The sequence below is a fragment of the Sinocyclocheilus grahami genome, unplaced genomic scaffold (genome assembly GCF_001515645.1).
Source record: "Sinocyclocheilus grahami isolate Dianchi unplaced genomic scaffold, SAMN03320097.WGS_v1.1 scaffold944.1, whole genome shotgun sequence".
Classification (NCBI taxonomy): Eukaryota; Metazoa; Chordata; class Actinopteri; order Cypriniformes; family Cyprinidae; genus Sinocyclocheilus; species Sinocyclocheilus grahami.
In genome coordinates this window covers 146,051-166,697 of record NW_015506123.1, presented here as the reverse complement: position 1 = coordinate 166,697, position 20,647 = coordinate 146,051, and the positions used below count along the sequence as shown (strand labels likewise).

General features: G+C 37.9%; 1 protein-coding gene across 1 annotated transcript in view; it reads right to left on the bottom strand.

Annotated features, from left to right (window-relative positions):
- The window catches only part of pde10a (phosphodiesterase 10A), a 103,627-nt gene that overhangs the window by 28,177 nt on the left and 54,803 nt on the right, over positions 1–20,647 (bottom strand). Inside the window, exons 2-4 of the mRNA XM_016249626.1 lie at positions 16,222–16,400; positions 2,311–2,473; positions 1,246–1,295 (exon numbers count right to left, since the gene is read on the bottom strand). Of these exons, the coding sequence (XP_016105112.1) occupies positions 1,246–1,295; positions 2,311–2,473; positions 16,222–16,400 (392 nt within the window). The remainder of the gene's footprint in view (positions 1–1,245; positions 1,296–2,310; positions 2,474–16,221; positions 16,401–20,647) is intronic.

The following is a 20,647-nucleotide window of genomic DNA, read 5'->3' as shown; positions in this document are numbered from 1 at the left end:
TCGCTCGTGGAGCTCTTTTAGATATTTGCTCTTTTAGAAAAAAAAGGAAACACTCTTTTAGAGAGAGCGCTGAAGCGCCCAGGGGAGGTCGCGGCGAGACCGCAGAATGGCACCTGCAGCACGCCGAAGATGAGCAGCACTGAGCCCCCGCTGATGCGCCGTAACACCAACGCCAGCTGTTTCTTCCAAACACTCGCGGAGATTCGTCCTGAGAAGGCTCGGCTCCGAAGCGAAAAGCTGATGTGCGTTTGCACACGCTCTCCTTTTATACCCGTGCTGCGGGGCGGGGGGGGCATGGCGAAACACGCATGCCAACTGTCATTGGCTTGTTTAGTTGACACTCTAAGGTGATTGGGCTCTCGGGCGAGATCCCAATTCGTCAGTCACGACTGACGTAACGTAGAACGTGACTGACTGAAAGGGAACTATAGATCAGCCAAAAGTGAAGCCCTTTTTAAACTGTGTTATCTGATACTTTCACAATACTAGCCATTAAAATAAAACCACTCAAGTGGATAAAAGAGAGGAAATGAAAATAGCAGGGGTCTCAAGTGTTTTAATTCTATAGAAATTCCAGGCCATTTTGAGACAAACAGAACATGTTCATGACCAGTTAAAGGTTTGCACTCACTTGGCTGCGTTTATGTTTCTCGTGATCATAAGAACCTTTTGATTTAAAGACCTCTAATGCTTCAGTGCTTAGAAATTAGTTTCGTTGACAACATATAGATTGTTTCTAATTTATAAGCATCTGAGCAAAAACCGGCTTATTTGAAGAATCTAAAATATAATATAGCTTCCCCCGGGGGGCCCCCATCTTTCATGCTTCCTTAAATTAATGTTGTAGTTACTATACTATTATTCAAAAATGTGGAAAATAGCAATAATAAAGAATAAAGAGCAGCCGTGTGAAAGGTTTTGACTGTTTTTTGAGTGTATTTAAAGGAACACGCCACTATTTTTGAAAATAGGCGACTTTTCCAACTCCCCTAGGGTTAAACAGTTGAGTTTTACCGTTTTCGAATCCATTCAGCCAATCTCCGGGTCTGGCGGTAGCACTTTTAGCTGTAGCATAATAATCGGAGAGAGGCTGAATGGATTCGAAAACGGTAAAACTCAACTGTTTAACTCTAGGGGAGTTGGAAAATGAGACTATTTTCAAAAATAGTGGAGTGTTCCTTTAATGACTTCAACATCCACTAAACACTGTTCAACATGTATTAACTCAGAACAGAAAATACTTACATTGTTGCATTCTCCAAGGAAGTAAAGTGCAAATCCATCAGCTTTTGTGGCTGTGAAGAAGAAAAAAAAACTCCTAAAATGTGTCACAGACATCGTGTGTTAGGCATGCACATTCAGAATGGTTCAATCCCAAATCATTAACTGGACAAAAATGTACCCATATATTCTGAATCTTTTTATGGCATTTGTAGGAAGAAAATAAATAGCAAAGCGCTAATACATACTGTATGACTAATGTTTTTAACAGATATAATGCCACTTGCATTTGAAGAAGATCCAAGAATCCCAAAGGAACAAAATAATTCAAATTAAAAATTCAAATCAAATAAATATGTGGTGTTTGCACCAGGATCAGAAATTAACCAGGACTTGGAGACAGTGTTGTTCCAGTCCTCTAATCTGGGGTGCGTTTCCCAAAAGCATGGTTAGCTAACTATGGTCATTAGTTCCATTGAACTCCATTGGTAACGACGGAACTTACAACCATAGTTGCTTTTTGGAAACTTACCCCTGATTGGTCAGGCTGTATTCTAATTAAGCCATATCACTAAATTCACATAATTTATTTCAATTAATTGATTCAATTTATGAAATCATAAAACCAATTTATGACATAAATGGACAGAATACTGTATGTTTCAGTGTTGTTTTAATATCATTGATACTATTATAGTTTTTATTCATATTTTGGATAAAAGGGGGCCAGACTGAATCCCAGCGCTCTGCAGTCCTGCAGCATGCAGATGAAGCGTGGGTGGATGGGAAGTGACAGGCTGAGCACTGCTCCATCAGTGTGTGGAGGAGAGAGACGGGAAACACCCGTACTTAGACCTTTTAACCTGGATTCACTACACCTCCATCTGTACGGCTCTCTACAGGCAGCTACGCTCCTTTTATGTTTCAGCTGCACAACACTGCGCTGTTTATGTGGGCAGTGTGAATGCTCATTATTATAATTTTATACTAATACATTATGTTTATTGCAAGTATGCAAATACTGCAGTAAAGTGCATGGGTAATTTGGGCTCTGTGAGTGTTTGTGTGTGAAGACAGAAAGGCTATCACCTGTTTTGATGATGTTGCACAGCTCATAAAGCAGTAGTTTGTTGTCTCCTCCAGTGTCCAGCCGCTGCTCCATGTAGCTGTTGAGCTCATATACGACGCTCTGCATATTCGTGTCCTGGTACTGCTGGACACAAGAAAGACACACATACACATGCACTGTATACTACACAAGACGGACAGAAGTACATGGAGACCTCCTTCTAATTAGATAGTATTAAGGTTGCCTTTCACTATTATTATGAAAAAAAAATAGAAGTAATTAGAAGGGGTGTCCATATTTTAGGTCATATACTGTACACTTCAAAAGCCTCTTATGCTCACTAAGGCTGCATTTATTTGTACATAAAAACAGTAATATTGTGAAATGTTCCTGTAATTTAAAATAACAATTTTCTATTGCAATATATTTTAAAATGTAATTTATTCATGTGATGCAAAGCTGAATTTTCAGCATCATTACTCCAGTCTTCAGTGTCACATGATCCTTCAGAAATCATTCTGATATGCTGATTTGCTGCTCAAGAAAGATTTCTTAATGTTATCAATGTTGAAATGCAGTGGAAGTTATGCATGCTTTTAAAAAAATTATTATTTGACGAATAGAACGCTCAAAAGAACAGCGTTTATTTGAAATAGGCCACTATTGTAAAAAGGAAAAGTCTTTACTGTCACTTTTGATAAAGTATAATAATAACAATATCAATTTCTGGGGAAAAAATAAATACAAATTATTTATAAAAAATCTGGCCCCAAATTTTTGAATGGTAGTGTAGTTATTTTATTTTTTTGCTGAAAGTTTGACATTTTTGGATGGTCCACTGAATGAGGTACTTATATGTATCCATCTACACAGGAGACTCAATTCACCATTAATATCAATAGAATTTAGCATTAATTAACAAAGCAGCATAAACAATACATAATGCCCACAAATAGTGGGTAAAACAGTCCATTTAATTAGACTGATGTCTTGCTTCATCCTCTATTCTGGGTGGATGCATTATATTGGACTGCCTTAATTTTGGCTTTAGTTTAGGGACCAATTCTCACTATTAACTAGGTGCTTATTAAGATGCATATTACTAGCATATTGGCTGTTTATTAGTACTTATAAAGCACATATTAATGCCTTATTCTGCATGAGCATATTTTAGATCCCTTAATCCTACCCCATACCTAAATTTAACAACTACCTTAATAACTATTAATAAGCATCCAAATTAGTTAATAGTTAGTTAATAGTGAGAATTAAATGTGACCAAATTAAACTAAAATGTGACCAAATTTTGCCAAAAGAAGAACACAGCCTAATCATAAACATCCAATTAATACAGAATGCTGTAGTTTTTCCTCTCACATTGCATGTGTGGTCTGTGTATATTACAGAAATGAGTTCTAAATCAAACTTTTATGTATTTTAAATGGAGAGTGGATGGAGGATGTCTATTTCTGTCCCTGTGTGAAAGGTCAGAGTGGGCCGGTGGATGAGGGGTGTGTGAGGTGCTGCCCCATGGGAACGGCTCCCTACACATCCTGTTTATGCAGACGATTATGTGACGTCTCTACTGTCCTTCTCCAAAAAGTATTTGTTTCCACAGCCCACCCTCCCCGTCCTCTCCTCACGATGATGTTAAAGGTTCTTTATGGAACCATTTAGACAAAAAGGTTATTCTATGGCATCGTGAAGCACCTTTATTTTTAAGAGTGTAACTATTGTATTATTTACTGCAACTTGGAATTTCTCACTTGTATTTAAAAATACCCTTTTGAAACCAAACATAAGCAAAGCATGCTGGGTTTTCTAGGGTTTTCTGAGTAACAAAGCATAGTACGCAAACAGTACAGATGACTTTATTTTTACAATTAAAATCAACAAATTGTTGTGCATTAAGAAAAGTCAACCAAAAAGTGTTAGTTAGGACATTTGTTAGGTTTTAGAGTGTGCAGAAAAATATTGGTAAAAATAACCTCCAATTTTTTTTAACTGATATTAGTAGTAGCCTACTTTTAATCAACATTAACACTCCAAATTAACATTTCTCACAAGTGCAACTGGGATTTTCTTATATCTGAAAGGTAGTTTTTGAAAGCAGACCTGTGATGTCTCAAAATGCAGTTACACTTTATTTCGACAGTCCATTTTCGACATTCCACAAACTATTTGAAACTACACGTCAGCTAACTCCTATTCATTTGCAACTATACTGTGTGTCAACCAACTCTCATTAGAGTATTGGAAGACGGTTAGAGTAAATAGAACAAGTTGACATGTACTTGCACATTTTCTTATAGTCAGCAGAATGTCTGACCACCAAAATAAAGTATCAGCAGATATTAAGCAGACAGTCTACTAATACTCTAATGACTGCTATGTAGTTGCAAAGTTATTTATAGTCAAAAATAAATGTCTAAAGCGGACTATCAAAATAAAAGGCAAGCTAAAATGCTTCCAGTATAGAAAGATCACTAAGTTTTAGAACAGAGAAGTGTCTCTCTGCTCAGGTTCTGCTGGGAAGCTAAGGGAGGGCAGTATTCCACTTTGCGCCATGCACAGGTCACCTGTGCTAACGTCATACTCCTTCCATTTCTGGTATTCCCAGATGGAAATGTTTGGTAATCAATCCAGCTCTCTGTGGGCAAATATCAGCTCCAGATCATTTGTAAACTGAAATGAAAACTCGGCATGAAAGGTAAAACAGATATCAGGTGTTTGAACAGAAGAAAGCTGTTAGCATTCGCATTTATCTCAATGGAAGCTACTTGGCTGGTGCATATAGCCCCTGAACTACACAACCCTGACGTTGGGCACACTGTTACGGAAACAACAGATACAATAAAAGGACAAAAAGGATCAAACAAAATAAAACAAAACACAACACACAAAAAACACAAAGAAAAAACAAAAACAAAACAAAGCAAAACAAAACACAAAACAAAACACAAAGAAAAAACAAAACAAAACACAAAACACAAAGAAAAAACAAAAGTAAAACTGAACAAAACAGAAAACTAAATAAATAGGCACTGCTCTTGATTAATGGTGGATGTGGAGATGTTTGGGAAACCCATTTGGAAACAATTTACACAAAACATTTTGGTGTAGAAATTACGCACAATTTAACAATTTGTTTATTTTGTCTATTTATTTATTTGATCAAGGATAATACACAGCAAATACATGATTGTTAATTTCTTGGTGTTACTTGTGAGTGTTGAGATTTAGAGTAGTAGTAACACTCCTCTGTATTAGACATAACACTGCTGGAGTAAATAGCATGAAAGTGTTAGTGTTGTTATTGGCAGTAGTGTTTTTCAACTTTAATTAACATTTCACACTGCCACGCCCCTTTTTTCAACTTTGTTTCGCATGGACGGCCGCGATTTTGTCATTGCACAATTCCTCCGTAGAAGCAAGGTGAGTTATGTTTTTTTATTACACACATTTTTATAAGTTTGATAAACCTTCATATATGTCAAATGATTGTGCTAAGGTAATTTCAACAATGTTAGGTAATTCCTATGATTTTACTTCAGTTCGCTTATATGAGTAAAACATACAGGTTTATTTACTTTTGTATTTAAACTTTTTTTTTCCTTCATACCTATCATTACTGCAGTTCGATTTAGCACTTAAAATGGCGCCATGAGACATTCACGTGTGTGTTTTTTCTTAACTTTTTAAAACATAGCGTATACATATTTGTATGGTCTCCTCAGAACCTTTCATTCCCATTGTCCAGTAAATGTTGCACAACTTTGCATACCACTTCAAAGCACTTACAGACACGTTTTATTGTCAGGGACTTGATGTTAGTTAGAAAATTATAATGAAAGATTGGGAAAAAATAATGGGGATCAGAAACTAGTAACCACATTCTTCAGAATATCTTCTTTTGTGTTCAGCACAAGAAAGAAGTTAATACGGGTTTGGAACAACTTGAGGGAGAGTAAATGATAGAATTAAAATTTTTGGGTGAATTAACATTACCCATTAAGTACATGGTAAGAATTTTAACATAATTGATTTATTATGAATAGGGTCTGAGTTTAAAATTAAGGAAAAATTTATACTTTAAGACTTATGTTTAAAGTTTGTCTTCATCCTCAAACTATCCTTTAGTCTCTTGTTTACCAGTGTGCCCACCGCAAGACTGAAAAACAGAAGAACAACTCCACAAACAAATGTATTTCCTTATTTTGGAGGACCCATATTCTTAGAATGGATATGTCCGTAATTCTTTCAGATTAAATATTGATGCGAAATCTATTTGACAGTTTGACTTTTGGTAAATGTTTGGATATGTCTTCATGCTTAAATGTATAGTTTTTGTGTTTTTGCTATTTGTGTTTTTAGGAGCACTTCTATGATGCATCAAGTGACTCAAGGTACCTGGTTTGGCGTTTAAAGACTGTACAGAGAAGTACAGACTAGAACCTGGTGACGGTAAGATTTAACAGATTACAATCATATAATCATAGCTTTGTTGCTATTTGGCATTACCAGAGTTTCTGTGCTTCATAACATTCATTTTGAATTTGTCCAATCAAATTGCTTTGCAAAAGTACAGTTTTATTAAATTCGTTTTTATAAAATGAGTTGTCAAACCAGTTGTTTTCATAATTTGATGGGCAGATGTTTTATTGACCTTTATTTTTAGACTGAACAGGGTAGGACATCTCTGCCCCCAACATCACAAAGCCACAACAAGGGAGCAAAGTTCAGCCTCCATGCAGCTGAATATTTAGTGAGATTTCTTAAGGTGCGTGTCTTAATTTATTCTTAAAGAGTTGAATTAACACTGATGAACTTGCTGTGCAGGGTCATCAGGGCCACTAAGCTAAAGACAGACTGAATGAGTAGGTCATGAATCACACTGTGCAAGTGTGTGTGTGTGTATGTATGTGTGTGTGTGTGTGTGTGTGTGTGTGTGTGTGTGACAGCGGGGCACAGGATCTGTCCAGATGTAGGATTTCTCTGGAGGCAGAGCGGTGAAAGGTTTGGGATTGATCAATTACTCGAAGATAGCATGTGTGTGAGAAGAAAACAGGGCCAGGAGAACGCTAGGTGGGAATGAGGTGGAGGGAGCTGACGTCACTGGGGCCCTGGGGGTCCTTGTTAGTCTCCACGAAAGCACAGACACATCATCACATACTGTACATCACGCTATCACACAAACAGTGATGCATCATTAGTAGTGCTTGCTAATATTTAGAGTTAGGGATCTGAACAAACCACTACAACTGAGTATTAAAGGATTAGTTGACCCCAAAATTAGAATTCTGTCATCCTTTATTCCCCATCATGCCATTCCAATCCCATGTTACTTCTTCACTGGTCACTCTTTCCCAACAATGACTGGGGAACGGAGCTTTCAGGCTTCACACAGGACACAAAGTACCATACAATATCCTAAAAGAATTATATATGACTTATTGTTTAAAAAGGGTTTAAAAACATTATTCAGTAATATTAATATTCTCTAATATTATCAATTTAACCGCATTGATACTATTGTAATTTGAACTGAATTAAACTGGATGATGACACTAACTTTGCATTACTGAACTGAACTGAATCATCACTAATGTGACTTGAGCTGAATATCTTCTAAAAAGCTGCTTATATCTGAATCAAACTTGTTTTGTAACTGATAAACTCTGCAACATCAACAAAGTTACTGAACTGAAATGAAACAACACTGAACTAAATAATAATGGCACTGTTGTATTTTAAAGCTGCTTTGCAGCTGAAAATGAATTTGTTCCATAATTGATGAATTTTACAAAATTAACACTGTTATTTCCCTGTTTATTAACGCAAAGCCGCTTTGAAAAAAATCCGGATGTGTTACGCGTTATATAAATATGACTTGACTTGCACGTATATGATAGGTTTTTATGATGAACAGACATAAATTTAAGTCATTATTCAGTGATAACCATCCTGCTGTGACTGGATCAGTACAAGTTGCGAACAAATCATTCACACCAGTATATGAACTGGATCAACATGTATGTACATGTGCCTTGTTACTTTTGGACTTGTGCTTTTTGCCCTGTTGACAATAAAATAAATATCCAATAGACTTGAAAGGAGGAACCCAACTCATATCTACAGACCAGAATATCCTAGAGAATAAATACACCTAAAACACACACAAAATGTCCATAGCCTATTTACTTAAAACAGCTATTACAACACTAGCTTGAATCATTTGAAAGTAAACAAAGAGATAAAGGATAGAGTGTTGGGGAACATGTGCTTCCAGGGTAAAAATGGTCACAAGCCATAAAACATGACCGATCCTATTTCAAAGAAAAGCTGCACCTTCAACAATAATAAACACTTTTTATCCACAGTTTCAAACTAAAGAATAAAAATAACATAGAATCTATTCAACAGTGTCTTAATGAACAGATGTTGACCTCTGAATTGTAAGTCTATTCATTCTCCGTCACCAGCAACAAGATCTATCCTTGAACATCTTTGAAGGAGACAGAATTAGAAAATAGCTAGATGTCACCTGTAGGCAATGTTCCCTCTAAGCTGCACGCGCACGGCCGCGCAGAAGAAATAAATAAATGAGTTGGGAAAGCCATTTGATTGTATTCTAGTAAAAATTAAAGAAATTCAAGTGATCGGGTTAACCGCTATAAAGTTGATGTTAGAACTTTTTTGATGTTAGTATAGAGTTAGAACCGGTGAATGCGGTTTACAGGTTTCAAATGAGTCGCTGTAGAAACCGAATACTTCAGTGGTTGCTGACGAAATAGCTCAAATCGAGAGCAAACGCAATGACATGAAATAAAACGTCCTCGGGTTTTAAAGAAGAGTGGCTTGATTAAGTGCTGGAAATAGCGGATGATGGGCACAGAACGGTAACAAGACTCAGAGACATTTACAGGTACACACAGGTGTATTGTGCAAACTGTACTTCATATGGATGTTTAGAAAGCTATAGAAGAATTCATGTTCATGTTTTTTTTTCTTTGAAAATATTTAACTTGCAGATCTCAGTTTAAATGCTTCACTTTGTTTTGATTATGTTAGGCCTATATTATAAACTTAATAAATAATTGACCTTGTTTTTTAATGGAGTCACTTATGCTCATCTAAGCTGTATTTATTTGATCAAAAATACAGAAAAAAAACAGTAATATTTTGAACTATCAGGCTATTGCAATTTCTAATATTGGTTTAATATTTTAATATACTTTCAAATATAATGTATTCCTGGTGAAGCAAAGCAAAATTTTCAGCATCATTACTCCAGTCTTCAGTGTCACATGATCCTTCAGAAATCATTCTAATATTCTGATTTATTATCAGTGTTGAAACTGTTGTGCTGCTTAATATTTTTTTTTATTGTGTTGTTTTGATTCTTTGATTAGGCTAATACAAAGTTAAAAAGAACTGCATTTATTATAAATAGAATATTATTATTTTCTAGCAACATAAGTCTTGACTCTTTACTATCACTTTTTATCGATTTAACACATCCTTGCTGAATAAAAGTATTAATTAAAAAAAAAATAAGAATGAAAAAATTTACTGACCCCAAACTTTTGAATAGTATAGTGTATATTGTAATACAACATTTCTATTTTGAATAAACACTGTTCTTTTTAACTTTTTATTTATCAAAGAATCCTGAAAAATATCACCGGTCCCAAAAAATATTAAGCAGCACAACTGTTCCCAACATTGATTATAAATTAGCATATTAGAATGATTTCTGAAGGATCATGTGACACTGAAAATTCAGCTTTGCTTTACAGGAATAAATTAAATTTTAAAGCATATTAAAATAGAAAACTTTTATTTTAAATTGCAATAATATTTCACAATATTATTTTGTGAAATAATATTCAGTATTTTTTATCAAATAGATACAGCCTTGATGAGCCTAAGAAACTTGTTTTAAAAATGTACTGATCCCAAACTTTTGAACGGCAGTGTATTATACTGTCAAAATATTTTCTCAGGTAATCTAAAATGTATATCATTTAGTTACATCAAGGGTCAAATCAAATATAAATAGCATAAAAAGTTACCCACTTTTTTTTGTGTACGTGCTGTACGGGTCTGGTATAAAGAATGTTTTTGCTCAGGTGGCCGAAATGTCCACCCAATAGAGAAAAGTTTTGCTCATCAAGAAAAATTATTAGAGGGAACATTGCCTGTAGGTCTTGCTTTGCAGACAGAAATGAAGACGGACAGTATTTGTTTTATCCAGCTGTATTTACTGCAACATAACATTCAAGTGAAAGATATAACACCAACATAAAATAAAAATATATATAATAAAATATAAATTTCAGTTCTTGATAGTGCAACTGAAGCAAACAATCAGCTATGGGTGGCAAGGTACTGTCAAAAGATCTCCAGGATAAATTTGTGGACAAGCACAAGTCAGGAGATGGATACAAAAAAATTCAAAGGCTTTATCAATGCCTAGAAGCACAGTGGAATTAACTCTATTTAATAGTAACTTCTATTATTAAGAAGTGGAAGGTATTTGGTACAACACAGACCCTCCCTGGATCAGGACATCACTCCAAACTGGATGAAAGAGCCTGGACGAAACTGGTCAGAGAGGCGACCAAGAGGCCTACAGCAAATCTGAAGCAGCTGCAGGAATTTATGACAAAGAGTGGTCATTGTGTGCATGTGACAAGACAACAATATCACAAATTCTCCACAAATATGGCTTGTATGGGAGGGTTGCAAGAAAAAAGCCACTCCTCAAGAAAGGCAACATGCAGTCACAACTGAGCTTTGCCAAAACACACCTTGAGGTTTCTGAGGCAGATGAGACTAAAACTGAATTATTTGGCCTCAACACCAAACGTATGTCTAGCGGAAATCCAGTACAGCTCCCCATCCAAATAACAGCATTCCTCCAGTAAAGCATGGAGGTGGTGATATCCTGTTCTGGGGGTGTTTCTCTGCAGCAGGGACTGGAGCATTTCACAGGATAGAAGGAAAGATGGATGGGGCAAAATACAGTCACATTCTTGAGGAAAACTGGCTGCCCTCTGCCAGAAATTGTCAATGGGAAGAAGGTTTACCAGAACTGAGCACACAGTGGTTGAAGGAGAAAAAGATGAATGTCCTTGCATGGCTTAGTCCTAAACTCCTCTGAAAATCTGTGGACTGACTTGAAGACTGCAGTCCACAAACACTCACCATCAAATTGAACTGAACTTGAGCAGTTCTGCACAGAAGAGTGGGCAAATATTGCAAAGTTAGTAGAGACATATTCCAACAGACTAAAGGCTGTAATTAAAGCAAAAGGTGGTTCAACAAAATATGTTTTTTCTTTCACTTGGATGTTATAAGTTGCACTGAGTAAATACAGCTGGATAAAACAAAAACTGTGTCCATCTTCATTTCAGGCTGATAAGTAACAAAATGGGGTGTGAAAGGGGGTGATTCTTTTCTATACCCACTGTGTGTGTATATATATATATATATATATATATATATATATATATATATATATATATATATATATATATTAATACATATACAGCATATATTTACAGTATATACTGTATATATATGTCAGTGGCGAGCGGTGACTTTTTTAACCGGGTATGCTGACTGATAAGACCACCCCCCCCCTCCCCCAATCGGCTTTAAGGACACGCAAAATAGATCACAGATGGCAAATAGCTAAGAAACACTGTGGCAGGTGTTGATTTAAAAGTATGCACATTTCCTACCTTCTTTGTAAATGAAATTCATCTCAAATCCTTCTTCAATCGTTTCAAGTTTATCCATTACTCGAATGCAAGAAAAATATATCTGGTTTTCCAGCTAAAATCCGCCAAATAACATTTACACGTAGTTACGTTACGTAAACAGAGGGTGGGGAGATGGAGGGATTCCCCTGCTCTATATGTCCCCCTCATCAGCTAAATTATAATTTTTTATTCCCAGTGAATAGGAGTTAAAACTCCCACCCGGGTGACACTACTCCAATAACAGACCATGCAAAATGCCCAAAAATATTGCAAAGTAACACTGCAACCTTGCAAACAATAATAAAATCAGAGAAGGACTTAAAAAAGAGGGACCATTATAATGTTTGTTATTATTAAAGTTTTATATAGCCCACATTTTTATTAAAAAAAATAAAATGATTTACCGCTTAGGCAATAACGTTGACAATAACGCATATCTGCAACATACGTTGTTTGTCTACGGCCAAAAATGTAAGAAGATATGTTTTCAGTGGACTTTTAAAATTTGCTTTGCTTGAGAAAACAAAAATATACAGTTACAGTGTTTTTTTGTTTGTTTTTTTTTCCTTTTGATTTAGTCGAGTTGGTTTTGCATCAAACACAATGTAATTTTCGGCAATCGAGATCTGACAGCAACAGCACATTTTTCCGCTTCGGCGAGCGCTTTGCGGACAGCTTACCTTGTGCATTAAATCAGCCGCAGACCATAGTCATAGCAACAGAGAGGAGACGAGAAAGCTACGGAGAATCCGCTTGCCCAGAAGCAACTGCAACTGGTAGATTTAAAGAAAACTACTGCAGTATGGCAAATAAATCATTGTACGTACTTATTCCTAACTCTTTAAGCTTTAAGTTACATTTCAAATAGCAAGGAATCAACTTATAATCATGTTTATATGAATTATCCCGTGAACTTATTCTCTCAAATGGCCTGGGTATGCGGAGCATTCACAGTTTATATGGACGGAACACCACATATATATATATATATATATATATATATTTATTTATTTATTTATGACGTGTGAGACACTGCTCAAACACAAAAAGACGGATGGTACTTTGACTGTAGAATCTTCATTAATTGCAAAACGCCTGAAATGCTAGAGGTATTACAGGTCACTGTATTTGCAAAAGTTGGAACAGAAAGATACGAAGAACATCGCATCACATGGACTGAAGCCACTGGCCCTGCTGTTAGGCCTGTAATGAGGCTCTCACATTCACTACAACAGTGGAATCATATGATGTCCGGGTATCTCCACAGCTCAAGACAGTGAGAAGTACACCAGATTAGGACAACCTATTATTAAACTAATCAGTGATCTCACAAGTACACTTGTGACCTATCAAATAAAAGATGTTCAGATTTTACTTGGAATTCTTTGAAAGCGTTCCTTTTGCTTCTCTCAATTAGAGCCTTGTGATTAACCTGCTAGTCTCTTATTCTCTGAATCTCCTGAATGTGGTCATTTGAAAAATCTGTCATCATTTACCAGCACTGCCATTCAAGCCCTCTTTGTCTGCTTCTGCAGAGCATGTTTAATTTTTAAAATTGGAAAAAAAATAATCCTGATTATTTTACATTCTCAGATACTATATGTACTACTATAACTTACTTGACTGTTCAATGGGCTGTAGCTGCTCACAGACTCATACACACCTTATGTAGCTCTGGCCCTTTTCAGCGCAGCGCTCGTAGTCTTCTGTCTTCCGGTTTGTCTTTCCACTGTATGATCTTACGAATTTATGAATGAACCACTCTTTAAAATCTTTTAAAATCTTCCCGGTCTACTGACAACTATTATGACATTCGCTTCGAACATTACAATGCTCATAATAATTTTCGTTAACTCTACAATAAGTAATTCCATTTCACCAACTAATTACTCATCGTTCAAAAACAAAATTCTATAGATGGCTGTGCACTTGTTTCTCTGGTACATAAGTTCTATAAGAACCAAAGACAATTAAGCTCCAAACCTCATTAGTCCTTAGTATGATGTGGTAAGTGAGCACTGTGCATACACAGTGAAATACATGACAGAGGACAGCAGAGGTTTTCATCTCTCACAGGGAGGGCCTGAAGCTCATTGTTATTGTGGAAGTTGTTCAGAGAGTTTATTGCGTACTAATGACCAGGCCCACACAGAATCTACACCCTCAATACCTAATTTGAAAATGCTTCTATATATATATATATATATATATATATATATATATATATATATATATATATATAAATAAATCAATATGAAAATTCCATCTAGGACAGATTTTTGGTGGGTTAAAAAAACTAAACAATTACATAAACACTGAGATAACAGTATCGAACTGTACATTCGTTGTCAAAATTCAGGGAGTTTTTCTATACCACTGGGTTGTACAGCTGAATAAAAAAATAAAAATAAAAAAATGTATTTTAGAAGATGATCAGTGTTAACAGGATGAACAGATATGAAATGTAACGTGTCTTGGTTGATTGATCCCACATTCTGGACCATATGCTTTAATCGATGGTCAGTGGGGAAAAACAAAAAACAAACCAACAAAAAAAAAAACCTTAGAGCGTTGACATGTACAAAGAATTTGAAAGCTAACAAGCTAACATGCATGCTAATTCAAAGCACTGCTTGATATGCATCACAGGCCAAGACAAAATCTGGCACACATGGTTTGTAGAGAGTTTGATGTTGAAACGGTGCATGAGAAAAATACTGCTGCCCAGCCTGCCGAGCAGAGCCGAGGTTAACCATCAGCCGGCAGCCTGAGCTCTGCTGCACTCGTGCAAGAAAACATTCCCAAAATGCGACACATTCACCCTCCTCCAGTCCCCCTCCCGACCGACTGCATGCCCCTGGAGGTTGGCTCTGACGTCAGTAGCTGAGCTAGGCTGGCCGCCAACCCATGTGGGCCCTTGATGGATGTGATGGGTCGAGTGGAGCGGGCCGCAACATGAAGCATGCTGTGCACAGAGAAGCGAGTCCCGCTTAAATAGCCCTAATGACCCATAAGGACCCAGCAGGCCCCCTCTCCCATACTTTCACCAGTGCACTACAGTCTTCTGCAGTCTTTGCTGCTCAGGTTACATACACACAGACACATGCACAGGAGAGGTGTGCACGTCAAGTGTATTGATGCAGTTTTGTTGGCTCAAACACATGTTATCATGAATGGTACACCAACCAATAATCTAAATCAAAATGGAACATATGGAAGAACAAAAAGAAAATTATTTGTTGTAGGGTACTGAGAAAAAAAAAGAAAGAAAAAAAACTTTACTGTACCATATAGATTCCTGTCCATATGGAAAATATATATGATTAAGATATTAAAACTGAATAATTAATACGTTTTGCCTCAAATGTGTAAGACTATTTGTAATAATGAACAAGCATACAAAATGTACAAAATTTCTGACATGCACAACCAGCATCCAAATAGAAATATGCAGTATTAAAGAATTATATTTTCTTAATCTTTAAAGTATTAAAATTTATAGTATATTTATAGTATTTGTGTTCTGTAATTTTTGTTTTTTTAAATGTCTGTATAGTTATTTTTTCATTTTAATCAAGTGTTGATACAAAACAGTAGAAAAAGTTCATTTTATAAAAGGAAAAAAAAGCCCTTTAAATGTAAAATTTATAATATATTAAAACTAACATACATTGCTGAGGCCCATCCTCATAGATAGAGCAAACACAGCTTATTATAATAGATATTATAATAGTACTAGTCATATTACCAAGGCACAGAATTTGTGCAAAAACACCATAGTTTGAGTGGAAACACAACCTTTGACATTAGCAAAAATGATATGGGAAGTCTCCTGAATATCCAATTTAAACCATATTATTTTAAACCAATTTATTTGGATATTTATGATTATATGGCTAGCTGCATTTTATCTCAACTAATTGTTGCATTTTAAAAAAATTTTTAGGACCAAACCAGGGACCCATCATTTGAGAAACACTGTTAAAAAAATTTTTTCCAGAAGCATACAGTACATTTACCAGCAAATAAACATAGAAACAAAATGCAGTCAAAATATTTTACACTTGTTAAAAATAAAATAATGTCAAAAAAAAAAAAATGAATCCTCAAAATCAAAGACATCGTCACAGTAAGTAATCGCAGCACTATTTTTTAGAGCACAGGGCTCTTATTGAAGAATATTGGAGCACATGGCCATGAGTCCATACCTGCAGGCTGGTTGCTGTTTTTCCGTTTCAGCCATCTGTCTACGGTCTCCACACTCACACTCTCCAGCACGAACTCATCCAGCATCTGTGGGTGAAGGGAGAGATAAGCCTTCACTTTCTCATCCGTCAGACCTGCAACAGAGTGATCAAGATTAGTTTCTTCCCCTCACATTCATTCACAAAAAAACAACATCCACTCAGTGTGAATATATCAGGATCTTGCATGTCCACTTAAAGCATTATAACAGGTCATTCCTTGTCACGATTCTACATGGTTCACATGGTTGTCCATTGTTCCTAGTTCTAAAGAGACCATAGCTATACTGGCCAAATAAACTGTATGGGTATGTTCCAACTAAGAGTTAGCTAGGTTATATTGTACAAAGCTGCCATTAAAAGAGGGGTAAAATAATAATTGCATTAAAAAAAACAATGCCAGCCTTGATCACTGCAGGTATTTTCCTTGTAAACAAGAACAAACAGGGTTTTTGGGTATCTTAAGTGAGATTCTAATTCACAGAGAGTGTATATGGTCTGCCAGAAGGACACTGAAAATGGCACAGGGAACAAGTTTGCAAAACATCACTTCACTGGAAGTGGATATGGAAATGGACAGATGGACATTTTAGACTGTTGTACTTGACTATAAAGAACAGCATACACATACAAAATATACAAATTAAATGATATTGGACTGTACTGTCTACTGACACCTGTTGGTGCAGATGCAAGAAGTTTCTGTTTGGTTTATTAGGCTTTTTTTTGTTGGTCTTTTGCTCTGTCCATAACACAAAGCGATCGTATGTCTTCAGAAGATTTTAAATTGTTGTTCACATTTAATTTAGCCAGCCAAGTCAATTAAGAATTATTTTCTTATTTACATTCAGGCCCTGCCAGTCAAATATAGCTCACAGGTCATATGGACAACTTTTATGGTACTTTATTTGGAATTTAAATTATTTTTTTTAATTAATTTTTATTTTGTTTCTTTCAACTAGTATCTCCTTTAGTGGTTAACAGACAAAAGAAGATAATATGGGGAATGGCATGACGGTTTGTGATGACAAATTTTTTTTACATTAAGTACATTTTAATGCCATTCTAATCATGAACAAAAGCAAGGAGCTAGTATGTAGGAGGTTTAGAGGATTCAAGCTAGATTGGAAAAATGAAAAGCTTGAATGAATTGAATGAATCTAATAGATGATTTGGTCATGTGACACATGGTGGCAAAACAACTTGTACCTGCCCACATTACAACTTTTTATCTGCACTGATGTACTGGGGTTCTGCAAGGCTCTGTGCTGGGACCACTCCCTTTATGCAGCTCAGTGTGTTTGTACTACTGGAGGCTTCTCCAAGCAAGAAGGCCCTTCAGGAGACACAGAAAGAAGATGGACAAGCTGACTGTGCTTAATAGGTAATTAAGAGTTTGAGAGCTCACTAAGTGCTGTTGTTTATTGTCTTTGTTGTCGGGAAAAACATCCATTTACTGGGCCATTGCTAAAGCCAATCAGCGCACTCGACCAGGAGTATGGCGGCCTCCAAGGCTTTCAGCTTTCGAATCCCACACCATGCACAGATAAGTGGTTCTCTGTACTGTAGAAAGCACACTTTTCTTGGCCGTTTAATGGGGTGTAATACGGTGTGCACTGCTCTTCCCCAGAGGGGCCTGCCCCCGCAAAGTCCTAAGCCATAAGCATCCGGACTTCCTTTGCTGAAGCCTTCTATTGAAATGACGGTCCTCAGACCCGTGTCATCTCCCAGGAAGACTAGACTGGTAGAACCAGAACCTGCTCGGCAGGACCCACGAGACATGCTTGGCCGGGGCTCCCACACCGCCAGGTGACTACAAAGGGAACCAGTCTCTCGAGACTGGCCTCTGGTGTAATCAGAGCGGCTAGCTCGGTGCCCTGAAGCAGCGCACCGGCAGGGGATGGCTGAACTAGCTGCTCTAGAGGCCTCCGTATAGGTAGCGAGCCTCTTAATACCGCTACGTTTCCGGTCGGTGACAGAGAAGTGCTCGCCGGAGACCGCTGCGCCCTGTAGCACCGGCAGGGTTGGCAGATCGATCTCCTGAGGGCACTGAGGAGATACGGGCACTGTGTAATGCGGCGTACACCGCTCTTCCCCAGAGGGGCCGGCCCTCGGACATCCTGGGTAATAGCGTCAAGACATTCTGGCCGAAGACTATCCAGCGAGAATGACGGTCCGCAGACCCGCCCCCTGCGAGAAGCCTTCGGCCCGGGAGCGCAACTAAGACTCCATCTTAGGGAGTCGAGATGTGACGCTCCCTGAATAAGCAGCTGGAACACGGTTGGCCTGCTGCCACCTCAACCTCCTCGGAGGAAGAGAGAGCACTGTGCTCCCTACTCGAGAATTCATCCCAAGCGCTCATTGTACAGAGAGTGAGGGAGGTTGCCTTGGCAATGTGCACTGATTTTACACTCAAGCCTTTTCTTCCCTCGAGAAGAAAACGTCTCATAGCAACAATCTCAATCTCCTTGGCGAAAGATAGTTGCAGCAGCGAGCTCTCACTCAAAATGGGGAAGAGACCGCAACGTGGGCTTCCGAACCTCGAGAGAGAGCGCTGGATCTAGGGAGTGCAGGCGGAGAAAGGGCGAGCCATCTCCAACCCATCCGCTAGATCCACGTGCGATCCCTGCAATCTGAATTGCCACCATGCCTCAGCAATATCGGGACCGAACCGCAGGCTCGCAAGCACAGAGACACTCCTCGGAGCGTGCCCGGCGGGAGCGGATGGTGCAGCGGGGAGAAGCACAATTCAAAACACAAAACTCCCTCGAGAGCTGACTCTGCGTGTTTTGCTCCCAAGCAGACAACACACAAAATGTGTGTATCCCCACCCGAAATGTAGCGCGGACAGGGAAGAACACACAGCCTGAGATGCTGCCCGCTCTCGCCGTACGTTGTCTACACTCGTATTGGTAAAATAAAGAGTGATAATGGACAGACAACACCAAATAAGACTGACACACACAGAGCGCTTGCTGAATGACAGAAAGCTTTCATTTCCGGTTTCACCGCACATGCTTTTATGTTTCCTGGTCGCTACACCACCCCGCTCGTGACGTCTCGCCTATCCATTGGACTGATTACACATGTGATTCAGAGCGTGGTCACACTGGAGGTGTTCCCATAGCGTTTCGACTCACTTTGAGTTCCTGAAGGGGAACTGTATTTACCTTGGCATAGTATTTACCTTGGCATAGCCTCAAACACCATTGTTTCCTCCTTCTTATGTAAATCTTGTGCATGCAAAAGACCACTGAAAAATAGGCGAATCAGAACATAACACCGACTGTGATGTTACAGTCAGGATCACTAATAGTTACGCCCCCAAAATTTGCATATACCGACCCATGTTCTATGCCAGCCGAACCTGCACAGTTGAATCATCAGAAGTTCTACAGGTATTGTGAAGAAACAAGCGAGGATAATAGCGAAAATGGCAGATCATGGAAATAAATGTTATGTTCCAGGCTGTGCAGGGGATGTGATGTGCAGGGATGGGTTGGTGTCTGTATTCAGAAAGGCACGGAAAAATAATAACGTGCGTTCTAATAAAATAACGCGAGCCACTTAAGGGACATGGTTAGCAGCATGCTAGCGGTAGCCTGTTACATTAGAATACATAAGATTTCACTTACCACATAAACAGAGTAAAGAGAGGACTGAGTATGATGGCGAATGATTCACAGATCCTGAGCACCACTGACAAGCATCTGGTCTTGTAAAATGTGTGGTAAGTACTGCCGCTGTAGTTTACACAGAGCACGTGCGTTGCTCGAATTGCACGTTTGAGCAATTCTCGAAAGTGAAAGTAAAAAGCGATCGTGCATTTGAAAGCAGTTTCAATGACCCACATATTAAAGGGTTAGTTCACCCAAAAATGAAAATTAGCCGATAAATTACTCACACTCAAGTCATCCTAGGTGTATATGACTTTCTTCTTTCAGACAAATCCAGTCGGAGTTATATTAAAAATTGTCTTTGATCTTTCAAGCTGTTTAATGCCACTCAGCGGGTGTTGCATGTATCAGGCCAAAAGTAGTTAAATAAAAAGCGCCCATCCATAAAAAAGTGTCTCACACGGCTCCGGGGGGTGAAGAAAGGCCTCCTGTAGCGAATTGATGCATTTTTGTAAAAAAAAATCCATATTCCAAACATATCACTTCTGAGGGGCGCATGCGAAAAGCTGACCTCATACGTCATCCGCCCGAACTGCTTCCGTTTGCAACAGTGAGTGCAAGCTAGATTAAAGTGATTATTACGTTTTGAATATGGATATTTTTCTTACAAAAACGCATTGATTCGCTACAGGAGTCCTTTGTTCACCCCCCGGAGCCGTGTGAGAC